This window comes from Mixophyes fleayi, unplaced genomic scaffold (genome assembly GCF_038048845.1).
Source record: "Mixophyes fleayi isolate aMixFle1 unplaced genomic scaffold, aMixFle1.hap1 Scaffold_824, whole genome shotgun sequence".
NCBI classification, from domain to species: Eukaryota; Metazoa; Chordata; class Amphibia; order Anura; family Limnodynastidae; genus Mixophyes; species Mixophyes fleayi.
In genome coordinates, this window is record NW_027448547.1 from 1 (window position 1) to 20,466 (window position 20,466).

The window sequence follows — 20,466 nt, forward strand, 5'->3', positions numbered from 1 at the left end:
TCCATCATTTATTTACAGAGATATAAAAGATATCATTATGTTATCACTACACATCAAGGTCATCATCTGGATCTTCGTCATCCAGGTCATCAGTCGGGTCTGGGTCATAGAAGATTTTTGCAGATCCTCCGGAAGATTGAAGAAGGGACAATTTCCTATGAGAAAAACAGTAGTGCAAGAATTGAAACAAATTAATGTCCATATAAAGGAGGTCTATTTCCGATCAAGCAGAGTCATACATAATGATTCTCCACATTTAAGCAAAAAATTATGAAGACTGACAAGTGATGAATGGATAGGGGATCTATGTCATATTGATGGGCGACTGATGTATTTGGGGATCTACTATATGTCATATTGATGGACAAGTAGTATGTCGATGGTAATCTATATCATATTTATGAACGAGTATTGTATTGATGGGCATGTATGTAATTTAAGATGTGTGGAGTATTGGGAGATGCAAGTAGTTACTGTGAACTAGATCATATATTGATGGATGCCTTGGCTATTGGTGGGAACATATATCATATTGAATGACAACTGGTGCATTAGTTGCGAATCTGTGTCATATTAATGGACGAGTGCTGTATTTGTAGGGGATCTGTATCATATCGATTGCATCATATAAACCCCAACTTTGGCACTACAAATTTACCAGATTTCTTTAAAATCTGTCAGTCTTCCTACATTTCAAGTTCATCCTCTTGTCCTACAGCTCAGCTCCCTCACACTCCTTCTTTAATTCTCATCTTCTCCCAATCTTCAAACCCTGCCGTCATATTGCCATCTTCAACACCCTTCTTTGCCCGCCCCCCCCCCTTACTGCACTGCCTTTCCTCCTTTTTCACTTCCAAAATTGAGTCCATCAGACACGGAATCTCCTCCTCCTATCTCTCTTCTGACCTCTTAACACTCCACCCTCCTCTACCTCCAGCCACTACATCTTGTGCTTCTTCCACCCCACTAAAGCCGACAAAGTCCATTCTCTTCTATTATCCTCTCCACCTGGATCCCATCGCCTCTCTCCTCCTTTGCACCCTCTCCCCCACTGCCTGCTCCCACTTTATTCACCTCCTCAATCTATCTCTCCACCGATATCTTCCCCTCAAACATGCCTCACCCATTCTTGGAAAACAAAAAAAATAAAAAAGAAGTCTTGACCCCACATCACACTCTAACTATTGCCCCATCTCCCTACTCCCCTTTAACTCCAAAATACTTGAGCGGCTTGTCTACAACCATCTCACCAGCTACTGCTCTGACAACTGCCTCCTTGATCTTCTCCAAACTGACTCCCCCCATCCCCAAGAAACTGCCTTGACCAAAGTCACCAATCATCTTCTTTCGGCCAAATCCAGGGGCCACTTCTCCTTGCTTATCCTCCTGGAAATATGTGCTGCTTTAACACTATGGATCACCCTCTCCTACTGCACACCCTTCACAACAATGGCCTTTCTGATACAATGTCTTCTCGTGGTTCACCTCCAACCGCTCTGTTTCTACCTCTGGTCCCTCGTCTCCCCTATTCATCCTTCCCGTAGGTAGTCCTTCAGGGTTCTGTCCTTAGCCCTCTGATCTTTTCTCTGTACACCTCCACCCTGGATGAACACCCAACTCTACCGTTCATCTCCTGATCTCTCCCCTTCCCTCCTCTCTGATGTCCAATTGCCTCTCCACCATCTCCTCCTGGATGTCCCTATGTTTTCTTAGATTTAACATGGCCAAAACTGAACTAATTGTCTTCCCTCCCTTAAGAGTCTCCTCCCCTCCCCACCTCTCCATCACTGTTACAACACCACTATCTCCTCTGATCCCCAAGTCCGTTGCCTGGGTGTCATTCTTGACTCCTCCCTTTCCTGCCCCCCCCCCCATCAGGGGAGGCAAAGGAGAGGGAGGATCTGTCAGCCAATGACCTTTGTCACACCTCCACTATGGTAACAAGGTCTCACTCTCGAATCCAAGATTTCTCCCATACTGCCCTCGCCACTGGAACAGTTTCCCTCATTTCATCAGACTATACTCCATTCCACCATTTAACCATTCCCCTATGTAGTATACCTCACTCTCTTTCAGCCTCCATCTCACCCACCTTTGCTTCAACTCCACCTTTATGATTTCTAGATCCCCTTACACTGACTCACATGTCCCTTTCCCTTTAGATTGTAAGCTCTAGTGAACAGGGATTTCCTCGTATTCCTTCTCTTTTCGTTACTTATGACTTCTGCTCACCAGCAACACTTTGTACCTTCTCCTTGAGCTTTCTGCTTATTGACTCCGATCCTCCATTTTCTTCTGAACCTGTTAGTTGCGCCCATGCTCATCGGCACAGGTTTCAGCTAGCGTTGACTATACCCCATACACCCCATTGCCCATTTAGGCTATTTTTAGTTGTGTCGAGAGTTGTGTTGGTGCTTGTGTACTATACTGTCATGTAATACCATGTACCGTTTTGTTTTTTGACCTCTGTATGGCACTGCAGAACATTTTTTGACTCCCTATAAATAAAAGTTAATAATAAAATATTAATGAGTGGAGTACTGAAGGGAATATATCTCACCTTGACTACTGCAACCTCTGCCTAACTGGCATTCACCTGACCGTGGCAAGATTGATCTGCCTCTCTCACTGTTTAACATACGCTGCACCACTCAGCAAATCCCCATACCAGCTCCCCATATTCTCCAGGATTCAATTCAAATGACTCACCTACAAAGCCATCACCACCACCCCGTAATACATCTCAAACCTCAACAAGAGGGTTTGCTACTCTTGTCTAAGCTCTGCGCTTTACCAACTAGATTGTAAGTTCTAATGAGCAGGGCCCTCCCGTCTACTTTTATTTTCTCCCTGTTTTATGCATGAGCTGTCCTCCCCAAGTCTGGCACTGAGACACCTCACAAATCAACACCAATAATATATACCATACTGATGGACAAGTGGTGTATTGGTCGGGAATATACGCCCTATTGATGGACAAGTGGTGTAGTGGTGGGGGATATACGCCCTATTGATGGACAAGTGTGTATTGGTGGGGGATATACGTCCTATTGATGGACAAGTGGTGTATTGGTGGGGGATATACGCCCTATTGATGGACAAGTGGTATATTGCAGTGGGATCTACGCCCTATTGATGGACAAGTGGTATATTGCAGTGGGATCTAGGCCCTATTGATGGACAAGTGGTATATTGAAGTGGGATCTACGCCCTATTGATGGACAAGTGGTATATTGCAGTGGGATCTACGCCCTATTTTATGGACAAGTGGTATATTGCAGTGGGATCTACGCCCTATTGATGGACAAGTGGTATATTGGTGGGGGATATACGCCCTATTGATGGACAAGTGGTGTATTGGTGGGGGATATACACCCTATTGATGGACAAGTGGTGTATTGGTGGGGGATATACACCCTATTGATGGACAAGTGGTGTATTGGTGGGGGATATACACCCTATTGATGGACAAGTGGTGTATTGCAGTGGGATCTACGCCCTATTGATGGACAAGTGATGTATTGGTGGGGGATATACGCCCTATTGATGGACAAGTGGTGTATTGGTGGGGGATCTATGCCCTATTGATGGACAAGTGGTGTATTGGTGGGGGATCTACGCCCTATTGATGGACAAGTAGTGTATTGGTGGGGGATATACGCCCTATTGATGGACAAGTGGTGTATTGTGGGGGATATACGGACTATTGATGGACAAGTGGTGTATTGTGGGGGATATATACGCACTATTGATGGACAAGTGGTATATTGGTGGGGCATATACGCCCTATTGATGGACAAGTGGTATATTGGTGGGGCATATACGCCTTATTGATGGACAAGTGGTGTATTGTGGGGGATATACGCACTATTGATGGACAAGTGGTGTATTGTGGGGGATATACGCCCTATTGATGGACAAGTGGTGTATTGGTGGGGGATATACGCCCTATTGATGGACAAGTGGTGTATTGGTGGGGGATATACGCCCTATTGATGGACAAGTGGTGTATTGGTGGGGGATATACACCCTATTGATGGACAAGTGGTGTATTGGTGGGGGATATACACCCTATTGATGGACAAGTGGTGTATTGGTGGGGGATATACACCCTATTGATGGACAAGTGGTGTATTGGTGGGGGATATACGCACTGTTGATGGACAAGTGGTGTAGTGGTGGGGGATATACGCACTGTTGATGGACAAGTGGTGTATTGTGGGGGATATACGCACTGTTGATGGACAAGTGGTGTATTGTGGGGGATATACGCACTATTGATGGACAAGTGGTGTATTGTGGGGGATATACGCCCTATTGATGGACAAGTGGTATATTGCAGTGGGATCTACGCCCTATTGATGGACAAGTGGTATATTGCAGTGGGATCTACGCCCTATTGATGGACAAGTGGTGTATTGGTGGGGGATATACGCCCTATTGATGGACAAGTGGTGTATTGGTGGGGGATATACACCCTATTGATGGACAAGTGGTGTATTGGTGGGGGATATACACCCTATTGATGGACAAGTGGTGTATTGCAGTGGGATCTACGCCCCATTGCTGGACAAGTGGTGTATTGTGGGGGATATACACCCTATTGATGGACAAGTGGTGTATTGGTGGGGGATATACACCCTATTGATGGACAAGTGGTGTATTGGTGGGGGATATACACCCTATTGATGGACAAGTGGTGTATTGGTGGGGGATCTACGCCCTATTGATGGACAAGTGGTATATTGCGGTGGGGTATATACGCCCTATTGATGGACAAGTGGTGTATTGGTGGGAAATATACGCCCTATTGATGGACAAGTAGTGTATTGGTGGGGGATCTACGCCCTATTGATGGACAAGTGGTGTATTGGTGGGGGATATACGCCCTATTGATGGACAAGTGGTGTATTGTGGGGGATATACGCACTATTGATGGACAAGTGGTGTATTGTGGGGGATATACGCCCTATTGATGGACAAGTGGTGTATTGTGGGGGATATACGCCCTATTGATGGACAAGTGGTGTATTGTGGGGGATATACGCACTATTGATGGACAAGTGGTGTATTGGTGGGGGATATACGCCCTATTGATGGACAAGTGGTGTATTGGTGGGGGATATACGCCCTATTGATGGACAAGTGGTGTATTGGTGGGGGATATACGCCCTATTGATGGACAAGTGGTGTATTGGTGGGGGATATACGCCCTATTGATGGACAAGTGGTGTATTGTGGGGGATATACGCCCTATTGATGGACAAGTGGTGTATTGTGGGGGATATACGCACTATTGATGGACAAGTGGTGTATTGTGGGGGATATACGCCCTATTGATGGACAAGTGGTGTATTGTGGGGGATATACGCCCTATTGATGGACAAGTGGTGTATGTGGGGGATATATGCACTATTGATGGACAAGTGGTGTATTGGTGGGGGATATACGCACTGTTGATGGACAAGTGGTGTATTGTGGGGAATATATACGCAATATTGATGGACAAGTGGTGTATTGGTGGTGGATATACGCACTGTTGATGGGCAAGTGGTATATTGGGGGGATATATACGCACTATTGATGGACAAGTGGTGTAGTGGTGGGGGATATACGCACTGTTGATGGACAAGTGGTATATTGGGGGGATATATACGCCCTATTGATGGACAAGTGGTGTAGTGGTGGGGGATATATACGCCCTATTGATGGACAAGTGGTGTATTGTGGGGGATATACGCCCTATTGATGGACAAGTGGTGTATTGTGGGGGATAAACGCCCTATTGATGGACAAGTGGTGTATTGGTGGGGGATAGATGTAATTTTGGTGGTTGAGTGATAAATTGCTGTGGCTCTATTTCCTTTTGATAGAAACTAGCTGAATCTGCAGTAAGAGAGCGCAAGTGGACACCCTGACTCCACAATACACCTTATATAATGGATGTGGTGTTGGAGGTCTGGAACGAGGGTGCGATGTGTGTATTCTCCTTACTTGTTGTTACTAAATGTATATGGCAAAATTGCAGATTCCTTCAGTTCTCGGTCAGCTTCTGACAGACGAGGATTAAATGTCAGACTCTCTGTGGGATCCACCTTGAATGGGAGAAACAGATGAGTAAACCTTGATCCCAAGCTCCACCCTCTTTCTGCAGAGCATTGCAGACTCCTTTATGAAGCCGACCATCGCTCTTTAATCTTCACCTTCAACATCAGGTTTTTTTTTTCTATAACCGGTTTCAAAATGCCCCTATAGATTATAATTAGCCATCCCTTATCTAGGAGTGCAGCCACGAATCCTCCTGTCACCCCCACATAACATAGCTCTACACTTTGCCTTGTTGCTCCCACCCCCCTCCTTCAAGCACAGGTCCAATCCTCCCTTTAGTCACACTTATACACTCATACACACGTTACTCTCTGTTAGGTCCACTACCAACATATCATCGTCGTCTGCCACTTCTCACCTCAGTTGTGCTCTCTGGTTCTGTTCCGATTTCACTGATTGTTTCCAGGGAGAAGTCATCACAGACCCTGACGTGTTCCGCCTGCAACACAGATATCTAGTACAATGATGGGATATTAGGAACCTCAAGGTCTTGGTGCATCACTTGTATGAGGACAGTCAGGTTGTTACACAATAAGCATCTACAACTAGTAAAGGAACGTGTATACACCTTCTAATATATTGGCCACCACTGCCGAGGTACCTCTAAGTCTACAGCAGCGGTGAACAACAGGAATATTCACCAACAGACTAAACTAAACACACTGGAGTTTCTGTGTTGATAGACTCCTGGGCTCTGATTGAAGACTAATTGCCCCACCCTGGCAAAGTAGTTAGATGGATAAATACTTTACTCACATGAGTGACAACTCTGCCGGACCTCTTGCGGTGTACGATGGTGACCTTCTGCCCTTCCCCCCTTTCCTTCACATCGATCACAGCGTCAGCGAGAAGACAGACAGATCGCATCACCCCTGGAACGTGTAAATCAGAGTGCAGCAATGCCAGAACATGCACTTCATGAAGCCCTGCACAGAAAGAGATAGCGGGTTCAGCGACTCAAGCAATATATATGTAATTATTAATAATGAGATGTCACAAGGTCCTCCAGGGAACTGATAAACAATGTTTTCTACACAATCATCTCACCAACCACACCCAGAGTTCAGCTGTAGATAGTCACACACTACCAAAGAAGTTACTAAGCACACAGCCTGTCTGCTGCCCGTGCCCCATTACAGCCCACATAACAGCCCACACCACTAACATTGTGTTTTACTTCAAACTATGTCCAAATGGAATAAACCAGCGCCTGCTTCTTAACAAGGTTATGATGGAAACAAGTAGTGCTAAGGAGACTACCCGTAACACTAAGGGCTAGATTTACTAAGCTGCAGGTTTGAAAAAGTGGGGATGTTGCCTATAGCAACCAATCAGATTCTAGCTATCATTTTGTAGAAGGTACTAAATAAATGAAAGCTAGAATCCGATTGGTTGCTATAGGCAACATCCCCACTTTTTCAAACCCGCAGCTTAGTAAATCTAGCCCTAAGTTTGCTTTCCAAACGCTAAACATTTAAGGAACACACATAAATAACAAATGTAGTACTTGTGACAAATTACCATCACTAAAGTTCCATAACACTGATTATATAATCTAAAGCAGTTGCTGATGAGAATGCATTGCTCTATCAAAAAAGAAGAATTGCAGCAAAAACATATTTAAAAATTTGGTTGTAATATCAAATATACATAGGTTGATATCAATCATAAAAAGAAAATGAAATGGATATAGGGGGCGCTCTCTACTGCGTGCAGCCTGTACTATAGAAAGGAATTCCACATTATTCCCCACACAATATAGGTAAAACAAGAAAACATACGTAACAAGCGCTCCCATGAGGCCCTTGATAATCTTGAATGTACATACTTGTATCACTCAATGTACACAGTCTAAATGAACTAAAACACAATACATAGTATAGACTGCATGAATATAATCAATTATAAGAAAGAGTCAACCAATCAGAAGGAAGGAGATAAAATCCAAATCCATCACCCGTGTAGAAGTGAACGATGATATGGGGATCTTATCCCCTATATGATATATGCTTACAGAAATGGAATTGATAAAGGCACATCAATAAACTCGTCTCAAGCCGAAAGGTAGCGCCTCCATAATGAACAGCTCTCGCGATTTAAAAAAGGAGAGAATATCTCTAGTGCATACCTTTTATTAAATCAACAGGAAGCTGCACTCCAAACACAAAGCAAGTGCAATCCTTCAATAGTGAATTTAAAATACCCGTACCAGAAGGTCCATGAACATAGGCATATCTCAAAGAAGGTCGATGGTACACCAAGGCAGTTGACCTCTTCCAGTATGTCATGCGTGGAACTTGCAGGTCACAGGTAACCAGTGGGAACATCTTCCGACGTGTTTCGACTCGGGATAGAGTCTTTATCAAGACTGATATGATGACCCACCGACGCCGATATTTGTGCTCCCCGGTGGACGGTGTAATTTCCTTCCTGTTTGCGACTATGAAAACGAGGCTTGAGGTCCGGAAGTATGACATAGATATTCAATGCGAAAATGAGGCTTGGAGTAAGCGCCGCTTAATAAAATATAGGCATAATACCACTCTAAAAATGAGGTTTGACCCGCCTCCATCTAAAATGTAATATATAAGGATCCAACGAGATCTTAAACCATTAATAGGAAGAAAATAAAATTCTTTAGAGATAAGACAGATAATTTTGTTACAAAGGAGAATATAGATCACAAATTTGAGAGGGACGTCATCTCTATTCCTACTTCCCCCTATTCTAAAGAAATTCCTGACGCCTATAGCCAGCTTATGTTGAAGTGGTTCAGTGCTTAAATCCTTGCAGCTGTTCCGAATAGACTCTCCCACCTCTGTGTTGATAGACAGCAAGAATGTCAACAATAATATATCGGAGATCCTGCATAAGTTCAAATAGATATAAAGCGGACAACGATTTATCTCATCAGGGTGATCATAAACCCAAAGCTCTCTTAATACAGCGTTATCTCCACACAGACGATTGTTAAAGCCGAGCGTTATCTGGTGATAAAGATTCCCCACCTCTGCTCCCTTTTAAGCTGGGTACACACTACACGGTTTTCGTCCAATAATCGGCTCAAACAGCCGACATACGACCGCTCGTTCAAAAGTCGGGTCAGTGTGTGCAGTGACACGATGGTCGAAAGTCTGCCCAAATGGACGATTGTCGCCTCATTTGGTTGGTCGTACCGTTTAATATTTTCGGTCCAATCTCGTTTCCGCCGTGTAGTGTGTATAAACTTCCGTCCGATCCACGACAATCCTCCGATACTTCCTCGACCTGGGGGGCGTGTGTATGTAATTTTTTTATGTCAATCCCAGTACCACGTGGTGCGGAATCCGCACATCACTGTGTTTTGTATTGATGTATATTGCACCTGTCTGGCTGCAGACCGTTACATGTGTATAAAGCACGTGTGTTATTACCCTTTGCGTCTTTATACACTTATACCTTTATAACTTATTAAAGTTATATTAACCTATATTAACTTATAATTGTGAAGTACCCAGAATAAACCACACAGTGTTCAAGCAACATTTTTATTGCTGGAAAAGGTACAAAAATTTTAACACACACAGAAAGACCCGCATGAGAAGTGAGTGCGCCCATACCAATCAGAGAGCTGAATACTGCAGAGTATTATTTTTAGTATTTAGTATTTTTAAAGGTGCTACTGGTTTGTGGCAGAACAGGTCTTGATGTCATTTCTATTCCCTTTGATTTCTTTATCTACGAAACAAGGAAATAAAAAATGTTTAACATTTAACTTCAATATCTGTAATTTATATTCAACGACATAAATACTCTCATTTTCTCACCTTGCACACTGCTCGAGACCAGTTTATATTTTGGTCCCTGTGGCGAAATCGCAATAATAGCGGGCTTAACCTCCGAGCATTCTGGAAAATAGGCGCTATTTTGGTTATTATAATGGTACAGGTATGTGCCCAAAGCATTTACATGTCTACACATGTTCACTGAAATACCTTTGTGTAGAACTTCTTTAGTATATTTTTCTTTTCTTTTTAAATTTTTCCTTGTTTGCTAACAGATGTAACAATAGTGGTATCAGTGTTATCTAAACAGGCCTTCTCACCGTTAATTCTTCGTTCTGACATAAAAAATGAGGTTATAAATTAGCCTTTTACATTGCTTTATGTGACACTACATCTACACTACAGGTACACTACATGTGCTACTGACCTTTTTTTAATGTCGTTGTCGTCCTGGTCCAGTACTTTGACCATCATCTCCACCTCTCTTGGGCTCATTGGATTTGCTCTTCTTGAGTATCTCCATCCCCCAACTTAACTTTTCCAACATTTTTTGGCCCTTCCAGCACCATCTCTGACTCTTTCTTCGTCTCCATAGCTGCAACCCCCACTGACATCTTCTCCTCACCCGCAACCCCCACTGCCACCTTCTCCTCAACCTTAACCCCCACTGACATCTTCTCCTCACCCGCAACCCCCACTGACACCTTCTCCTCAACCCCCACTGACATCTTCTCCTCACCCGCAACCCCCACTGACACCTTCTCCTCAACCCCCACTGACATCTTCTCCTCACCCGCAACCCCCACTACCACCTTCTCCTCAACCTTAACCCCCACTGCCACTTGCTCACTTGCCATCTTCTGACGCTCCTCGGTGCCAAACAGGTTCCTCTGTCATTTTATACACTCTGACATGGGCGTTTCTTTCTGCTGTGGACCAATCAGAGATGATGCACGCCGAGAATGGAGCATTCCATTACATACGAAGGGATTTTATTATTAGGGAATAATCATTGCATTCCACTTTAGCAGTTAAATGTTTTTCTAAATTTAATGTATATTACTAACTTCTATTTTATAGAAATGAATGAAGAGACAGTGTAGTCTTATCTTTTTATGCAGCTTTGGGTGTTAACTTTAGCGAAAGCTCTGCCCTTTTATACTAATGTCTTTGGTATCGCGTTACATTTCCCGCAAACGCTGCTGCAGTGTGTACGAAATTTAAATCATTGTTCACGACAACATGGCTGTAAAAAGTCACTAACGGGACGTCCGCTCTTCCCTTTCTCGTCCTAAACAAGGCTAGTGTGTATGCAGTCCATGGAACAAGAGATCGGACCATCGATCGCATGTAAAATTGCTCGGCATAAAAAGTTGGTCGAAATTTCTGTAGTGTGTACCCAGCTTTACTGTATGTCAGACTGGCTTCAGCGCCCGATGAAGACACTGTAGCCAGACAGTGGCTCACACACCCACTGCAAGCGGTCATGGGGAACACGCTGCAACACTGTTCTGTACGGATTACAATCAGCTACATCCAACAAACAGCATTTCACTTCTCAGGCAAGGAAGCCAAATATAAAAGTAATGTTGAATCCTCAACTTCTCAATTATTTGAAAAGATAAAAGATGTTAATGCAAAAATGTGTTCAAAACCCTGACACGTTCCGTTATAGCAAATATAACTTCTTATGTTTTCATTTATAACTTGTGGAAGGCAGACTTAGTGTATTTCTATAGTGTTAAGGGTAGTTTCCTTAGCACTGCTTATTTCGATCATGAGATAGTTAAGAAGCAGGGGCTGGTGTATTCCATTCCTAGTGTTTGTTTTATAGGTTAGGGTTACCAGCTGCTGCTTCGTTAATTACTTCATTATCCTGAGCGCGCAGTATTTGTTTGTATAAGTCCTATCCCCTCCCATGGGCTGTCCAAGCATCCATACCAGATAGCCCTGCTGCTGGTACGTGCCTAAGTAAAGGGGAAACGCCGGATATTGGGACTATCTCCGTTTTACCTGGATAAACTGATTGGCTGTAACAACTGTCAATCAAAGCTTTACACTGCTCTTGTGGGTGGACTCAGCCTATTTGTATATCACACTGTTACACATAAGGGTGGATGAGACGCTCACTGCAGACTAAACCATGTGCACGCTGGCCTTAATATGACGGTTCTTCCTTTCCAGTGTTTGTAAGGAGGATAGAGGAGATGGAAGCTGATCAATATGAAGAGTGCTGTGGATGACAGAACTGGAACAAGTAGAACATGCTTCTTTAGAGTTCCTTACAGAGTTGGATGCTAGTACCTGGGTCTGGGTCATGGGTTGGAGTCACCTCTACCTTCCACCTGTTCTCCTCCCACATGATGCGTTAGGTACCATATGTCCGACAGACCCATCTGGCATTTGTCTGATATGACATATGTGTTGTCATTCCAGTTCTTACTAGAGATGACTGTTGTCTAAGTAAGCAGGAGCAATGTCTTAGAATACCTACAGCAACTGGTTAACTAAGCACTGGAAGGTGGTGATGCGTTCTTCATCCCAAATGGTGTCACCCTAAACCCATACAAGCCGAATGTGGTTTGAACACTGACCATTCTTGAGCTTCTACAGTCCTGTCGTGGTCGAAATTCAAAATGTCCCCGGCTGCTGCTAACTCATCTAAAAGATAAAAAAAAAAAAGCCCCAATGCAGGGAAAGGGCGGGTGTCAGACACTGTTACATCATACAGCTCTTAGTCAACAACAAACTACAGGGATTTGTCCTTCTTGGGAACAAACAAAGCAGAGACTCCCAAATGGCCGTGGGAGGCCCTGATCACACCTACCTCCACCTTCTCCTGTAGCTCTCTGCTTTTCTTAGCCTCTGCTGAGACCTGGTCAGCAGGCTGCCTAATTGGCCTGTGCTTACCGATCTCCACATTGTGTATCACCAAGGAAGTTCTACTTGGTTTCTGTTTCCTACTGAACAACTTCGCAGAGGGTTGGAGCATGGTCTCCAGCTGCTCTCTGTGAGTGGCACGGAGCTGTTCATCCCAGCAAACCTCCCAGACACCACATATTTACCTTTGGCATCCATGATGAGGTCAGGCAGCCCCTAGTCTCTCAGCACAGGTTACCCAATTGGACTGGTTGCAGGTGTCTCCACAATCTTGTAGTGGCCACTTACCACACAAATGACTTACTCCACAGAGTTGTTCACCCCACTTCACTGGACTACTGGAATCACTATTGTCTCCCATTGAGTCAGTCTTGCAGACTTGGGCTGGTGGTACAAAGCTGGTGGGCTTGGGACACTCAGATATCCGTCTTTCCTGCAGCTATAGCACATTCTCTACAGGCTGGATGGTGGTCCAGTGGTCTTACATAGTATCCAGGAACAGGACAGAATCATTCCTTCCAGTAGTGGAACTGTTGATAATCACGTGTCTGGGTGGTGGCTCCATCCATCCATCTCACCATGAATTTCCACAACTGGGCTGTAAACTCCTGATGAGCGATGTGGCTGTCCTTGGCCCTGTTCCTTTTACCTGTAATTCTTGGAGGGTGATGGCACAAGGTCCCACATCATAGTCCAGTTGTAGGATCTTAGCAGCAGTAATAACGCTCTTATTAAAGCTGTTGCTTTATGTGTTTACACGTGTACCTCCCAGTAGGTAATGTGTCTACAGCACTACAGGGGGTGACCCTGACAGTACCCTTCTCTTCGTAGTCTGGGAACAAGACGGCAGCACCAAAGGGCCCCGTCGGACCACAATTCACCTTCAGGGTTTTCTATCATTCTGCCAAAGCAGTTGGGAGTTCCTGGCACTGCCACCCCCATTCCCTGGATAAGCAGCGCGACACTGGCGGACTTCCCGGGTTACCCACTGTGATTACATTGTCGTACAGACTCATTATATAACGCTATTCACAAGGTACCGCGGTGCGCACATTATACACGTAAAACCTATCACACAGTTGGTGTACTAAAGAGAGATAATTCAGATGGACCAGGATAGTAAGGATACATTGAATACACCACCTCATCTGCCACCTTAGACAATTACCTGCTTCCTGTATCTTATACCTCTGTGTGTCCATCATCAAGTACTATCACTGTTTCCATCCACATTCACCTATACCACACTAATCACGTAGCTTCCCTGTACTTACATCAGGCATGGCCCTCATACAGCATAATACAATCCCCAGAGCACTTACCATCCTTTGTCTGGTGACGGGATAATTCACGCAATGTGTGACAGACAGACGGGAGGGGACATCGTGACAAAATCCAGCTCAAAGAGTCCAGGACAATGCTGACGGGGCCGCCAGGACACCCCACCTGTGCCCATATTCGTTTCACAGAGAAATCTTGCAGAGTCAGCGACTGTGAGCTCTTTCTCCAATTCAAAGGGTCAGAGAAACCGTCATGAAAGGTGAGGCTGGGAGAGAAGACAGGAAATGCTTCTCAATATATGTATGGACCCTCACCCCCCCCCCCCCCCCCCGCCCAACATTACTATCATTCCCTATCCAGTGGAAGGCAACCACAAGGCATGCTGGGATTTCACCACAGCTAATTCTTAACCTGCTTAAATGAGCTGATAAAGTGCGGCACAAGACCAAGCGTTACAGGATAAGTTCTGCACACAGGGGCAGTGGTATAAACGGGCCACATGAGCCACTGATGAGACCTGGTACATGGCTGCTACTAGTGCCCCTTCCACTGTTCTGAATACTGAGATGTGACAACAGCCTAGTATCACTTCTCCTGTTCCGTACGCTGGGATATCTGACAATCGCATAGTGTCACTTCCTTCATTCTGTATTTTGAGTTATGTGACAGATACATAGTACCACTTCTCCTGTTCTGTATACTGGAATAAGTGACCACTGCATAGTATCACTTCTGTTCTGTATACTAGGATATGTGACCTCTGCATAGCATCACTTTTCCTATATACTGCGATATGTAAGATACATAGTACCACTTCTGTTCTGTATATTGGTATAAGTGACCTCTACATAGTATCACTTCTCCTATATACTTCGATATGTAACAGATACAGAGTACCACTTCTCCTGTTCTGTATTCCACGATAACACTATATTCATAATTCCGGCCTTTAGGTTAATGATCCGATGAGATGGAAACAGGGGCATATTCTAGGCTACTACGGTACTTCGACATCGAGGAGTTCTCCTCGCCCCCCTACAGGGAGGGGGGCGGCGAAGAGAAATCCACAGTGTTACTTCGCCGCGGAGTGCCTTCGCGATCATTCTGGATGCACTCCCGGCTAACTGAATATGCCCCTTAGACTGTTACTATATATTATGGGCACACTAAGCAGTGTTGTCCTTTCTTCTGTTTGTCTAATGGAAAGTCCAAAGCAACCTCAGCTGCCAAGGTCTGGACCAGCAGTAGAAGACACAAGCTCATAGGGCACATACACTAACATACTAGCTACGTACTAGGTTACACTTTCCTTAAAGTCTGTAGCATAGAAAAAAGTTAAATCATAACTCTGAATAATGCTCAGTAAGGCACGATGCCATGATCTGGTCCAGCTGTCCAATCACAATGTGTTTCCCTCACCTTTTCCTGCAAGCTGCTACTAATGATCTATTAATGTTCCACAGACCACCACGATGACCACAGTCACATGACTTACATGATAACTCCCCCCTCAGCATGCACCTTTACAGCACAACCCTCCCTCTCCCACTCTTACTCTGCCATCATATACATGGGACGAGCTCCGACTCAGATCACCATATCCTCAGGAACAATCATTCTTCAAAACTGCTTGTGTCTCGCCTATCTTAAAAAAACCTAATCTTGACCCCTCCACAACGTCCAGCTACCACCCCATCTCTCTTCTCCCTTTTCCTTCTAAACTGCATGAACGACTTATCTACAACCGTGTCACTAGCTACCTCTCGGATAACTTCCTTCTCGATCCTCTCCAATCAGGATTCCACCACCTCAAATGCACAGAAACTGCCTCTTCTGGTTCTCCTCCTAGCTCTCTGACCGCTCCTTCTCACCCTAACCTTCCTCCCCACCTACCAGTGGGGGTCCTTCAGGGCTCCGTCCTTGGCCCTCTCCTGGTTCACCTCCTAGCTCTCTGACCGCTCCTTCTGACCCTAACCTTCCTCCCCACCTACCAGTGGGGGTCCTTCAGGGCTCCGTCCTTGGCCCTCTCCTCTTTTCTCTGCATACCTCTTCACTGGGTAAACTTATCACTTTTTTTGGGCCTCCAGTACCACCTCTACACCAATGACACTCAAATCGACATCTCATGTCCTGACCTCTTCACTAATGTGTCCTGCTGCCTCTCTGCCAGGTCTTTCTGGATGTCCCGTTTCCTTAAACTAAACATCGCCAAATCTGAACTAATAGCCCTCCCTCTAGAGTCCACCACCTCCCCCCCCCCCCCATAGTCAATCCTTTGCCCAATCCTGCCGCCTTCATCTCCACAACATAGCTCGCACCCGTCCCTTTGATGCCTCCAAAACTCTCATCATTCCCCACTTTGATTACTGCAACCTCCTCCTTACAGCTTCCCCCGTTTCGCTCCTCTCCGGTCCATACTAAACGCTGCAGCCCGTCTTATTTTCCTCTCCCACCAATCTTCATCTGCCTTCCCTCTATCAAACACTCCATTGACTCCCCCTCCGCCATAGAATCTTCTTGAAACTCCTTTCCCTTACCTACATAGTCCTCTCTAACCCCACTGCTCCTAAAGCCTTCAACCTCTCGCCCTCTCTGTACGTCCGCCGCCTCACTTCCGATTTCTCCCGTGCTGCCCCCCTTCTCTGGAACCATCTCCCGCATTTTATCAGACTTTCCCCATGCCTGCAAATTTTCAAACGAATCCTCAAAACCCACCTGTACAGAAAAGCCTGATGTTCCTATGCCCCATCCTCAACCCCCCTCTTCACTATTCATAGTCCCCTTACCCTGTCTACCCTCTTTGTGTTTCCTGTTTAGGCTGTAAGCTCCCTCGATCAGGGCTCTCATTCTCATGCCTCCACACTGGGCCCTTGTCTCCCCTGCCTTGGCCTCTCCACCACCGCCTCTGCTGCGGCTGCAGTCACACTCCTGGTTACAGGTCCAGCTTGTTTTGGTGTGCTCCCCGTTCCCTCCTCCTTCCCTTCTCTAGTCTCTTAAGTATTCCGGTCTTCACTCATATCTCTGCCCAGCGCACCTCTCCTCAGCTGGGTCAATAACAAAACAAACTGCACTTAGGTTTTGTTTTTGTCCTGTATGTTGTCTCATCCTTCGCTCTATGTATACAGCGCTGCGGATCATTTGTGGTGCCTAAATATAAGAGAATAATAACAAGCTTGAGCACTGAGAGGAAGACTCAGTTACAAGAACAAAACTGCTGTTGTAGTGGGTATTTTGTATGCTACCACCTTAAACCTCTTATTATAGTTACCTGATGCCGCCTCCTGCCCCTGCTGTACATCTGTATCCCTCAAGCCTTAGGAGTGCCTGACAGATGCTCTTAGTGTTACGTGACTGGTCTATTGAGCTTATCCAGTTACGCTGTAGACAATAGGGATCTTCTGCTCCTGGATGCCTCATACAGGTGACCGTCCAGCATTTCAGCATAGACTCAGCTACTTGTCCTGTTTTTTATCATCTATGACCTGGCTTTATCTCCCCACCTGATGGTTATTGTCACACCGGTTGTATACAGGAGGGTCGGAGCCATGATTAATGCTGGTTTCTGTAATAGCAATCAGTATGTTCTATATGGCCGACATATTCCGTCTTACACATGCGCAATTTAGCTCACCTGGGAAAAAGTTCACGTGGAAAACCAGCTAAGAATTCTTCTTGTGACCACTCAAAGCCGAAGATGTGGACCTTCTCTGCTCTGAAAGACCAAAACCCCACCATTAAAAACTTCCTGTAGAACCAGGGGCAGGTTCACGTTTCTTCTACTCTACCTCAATCATCCCACCTGTCCACTGCCCCATTCTCCAACCACGATCACTCCCTGTTCTCCAACCCCCATCACCACACCTGTCATTGCAGCACCCCCCTGCATTCTCCAAACCACTCTGTCCACTCAACACCCACTTCTCCAACCCTGCCCCCCTTCACCCACCATTATCCCCTCTGTACACGCAGCACCCCGTTCTCCAATCTCGTCACCCCCCCCTGTCCACACAGATTCTAAACTCCAATCACCCTGCTTGTCCATACAGCACCCTCCATTCTCCTACCCTGTCATGCCCTCCTCCAACCACCATCATCCTCTGTGTCCACACAGAACCCCCTGTTCCCCAACCCCCGTGGTCCCGTCTTCTGCCCACACAGCCCCGACACCAACCCTGCACCCACACTTACCACCCCGCGACTCACCTGTGTAATGCAGCTAGGAGGAAGCTGAGCAATATTTCCCGACCACTATGAAACGCGGAGTCTGAAAAGACAGTAAACAACAGCTGATGAGATGCCCCTATTCTAGCGCCCGTGATACCTCCAACTCGACAAATACCGCTTCTCATCACTTCAGACTGATGCAATGTTAGGAGGGCGGTGCTGGCAGAAGTCACCAGCATTCAGAAGGACCGAAGATCAGCAAGGGACATGAGCGCCGGCAGGATGTATCACGGACGCAGGAAGAGCACACCTGCCCCACTCTCTGCTGACTGGCTAGCAGTGTCCTAGGTAACAAATTCTCTCTACTCAGACAGACATGGGGTAATACACACAGCTGCAGGTACAGGGCATGCTTCATACACGGCCACACTGACCAATCATGGACCCATCACAAACCCACCATGGTGGCCGAGCAATGGTCCCATCTGTAGGTGGGGTGTGGGAGGTCACTCCAGTTCCCACACACATAAAGGGGAACACTGCACACCCACAGCCATGAACACACACATAAAGGGGAACACTGCACACCCACAGCCATAAACACACGCATAAAGGGGAACACTGCACCCCCACACCATGAACACACACATAAAGGGGAACACTGCACCCCCACACCATGAACACACACATAAAGGGGAACACTGCACCCCCGCAACATGAACACACACATAAAGGGGAACACTGCACCCCCACACCATGAACACACACATAAAGGGGAACACAGCACCCCCACAGCCATGAACACACGCATAAAGGGGAACACTGCACCCCCACACCATGAACACACACATAAAGGGGAACACTGCACCCCCACACCATGAACACACACATAAAGGGGAACACCGCACACCCATGAAAACACACATAAAGGGGAACACTGCACCCCCGCACCATGAACACACACATAAAGAGGAACACTGCATCCCCGCACAATGAACACACACATAAAGGGGAACACAGCACACCCACAGCCATGAACACACACATAAAGGGGAACACAGCACACCCACAGCCATGAACACACACATAAAGGGGAACACCGCACACCCATGAAAACACACATAAAGGGGAACACAGCACACCCACAGCCATGAACACACACATAAAGGGGAACACAGCACCCCCACAGCCATGAATACATATATAGACGAACACACACACTAAATATATATATATATATGGGAACACATGACATATAAGGGGGGGGCAGTACCAGTGATTATCAGGATCCCGGGGGGGCAGGACGCCCTCAGATCCTGTAACATGGCGGCCTGACGCGGGAGGATGACGTCATCAACGCACCCGATCCCGCGCTTCCTTCACACCCCAGTAACAGCACTCACAGGTGTACCAAAATGGTGGCTCTACCGGAGCCGCCATCTTACTGCACCCGCTGTCCTGAAGACGTCACGGCCGCCATTTTCCTGTAGAGGTTTCTGTGACTTGTCCCCGGAAAATGGCGGCTGTGCTGGAGACACTGATCAGAGACCCCCTGTATGTATCACTTTATGTACCCCCACTACCTGGTATGCTGGGACTTGTAGTCCTACCACAACTTATCTAAGTCTCCATATCACCCTAACCTGCAGCAGCACACTCAGTGCTAAGTATATATATATATACATATACACACACACAACACATACATATATACATATACATCAGTATATAGGGATATACACACTCAGTGCTCAGTATATATATATATATATATATATATATATATATATATATACACACAACACATACATATACATCAGTATATAGGGATATACACACTCAGTGCTCAGTATATATATATATATATATATATATACACAATATACACACAACACATACATATACATCAGTATATAGGGATATACACACTCAGTGCTCAGTATATATATATATATATATATATATATACACAATATACACACACAACACATACATATATATATACATATACATCAGTATATAGGGATATACACACTCAGTGCTCAGTATATATATATATATATATATATATATATACACAATATACACACACAACACATACATATATATATACATATACATCAGTATATAGGGATATACACACTCAGTGCTCAGTATATATATATACACAATATACACACAACACATACATATATATATATACATATACATCAGTATATAGGGATATACACACTCAGTGCTCAGTATATATATACATACACACACAACA

At 45.4% G+C, this 20,466-nt stretch overlaps 1 protein-coding gene across 1 annotated transcript; it reads right to left on the reverse strand.

The window, feature by feature from the left end:
• On the reverse strand, positions 1-19,615 carry ELP5 (elongator acetyltransferase complex subunit 5). The gene is made up of 8 exons (XM_075194619.1): positions 19,471-19,615; positions 18,237-18,297; positions 17,665-17,745; positions 14,075-14,298; positions 6,865-7,034; positions 6,467-6,547; positions 5,995-6,095; positions 1-155 (listed from the first exon to the last, which is right to left on the reverse strand). Exons 1-8 carry the CDS (start codon positions 19,520-19,522, stop codon positions 47-49), a joined length of 879 nt encoding a protein of 292 aa, XP_075050720.1. The 5' UTR covers positions 19,523-19,615; the 3' UTR covers positions 1-46.
• Positions 19,616-20,466: the final 851 nt, after the last annotated feature.

Bases quoted from the DNA above. Each gene is read 5' to 3' on its own strand.
- ELP5 (XM_075194619.1), bottom strand. From the start codon at position 19,522: ATGTTACAGGATCTGAGGGCGTCCTGCCCCCCCGGGATCCTGATAATC. The intron at 18,298-19,470 runs GTACTGCCCCCC...CTGTCTTTTCAG, and splicing joins CGGGATCCTGATAATCACTG to ACTCCGCGTTTCATAGTGGT. The intron at 6,096-6,466 runs GTGAGAAGTGGC...CTCCCATTCAAG, and splicing joins AACCAGAGAGCACAACTGAG to GTGGATCCCACAGAGAGTCT.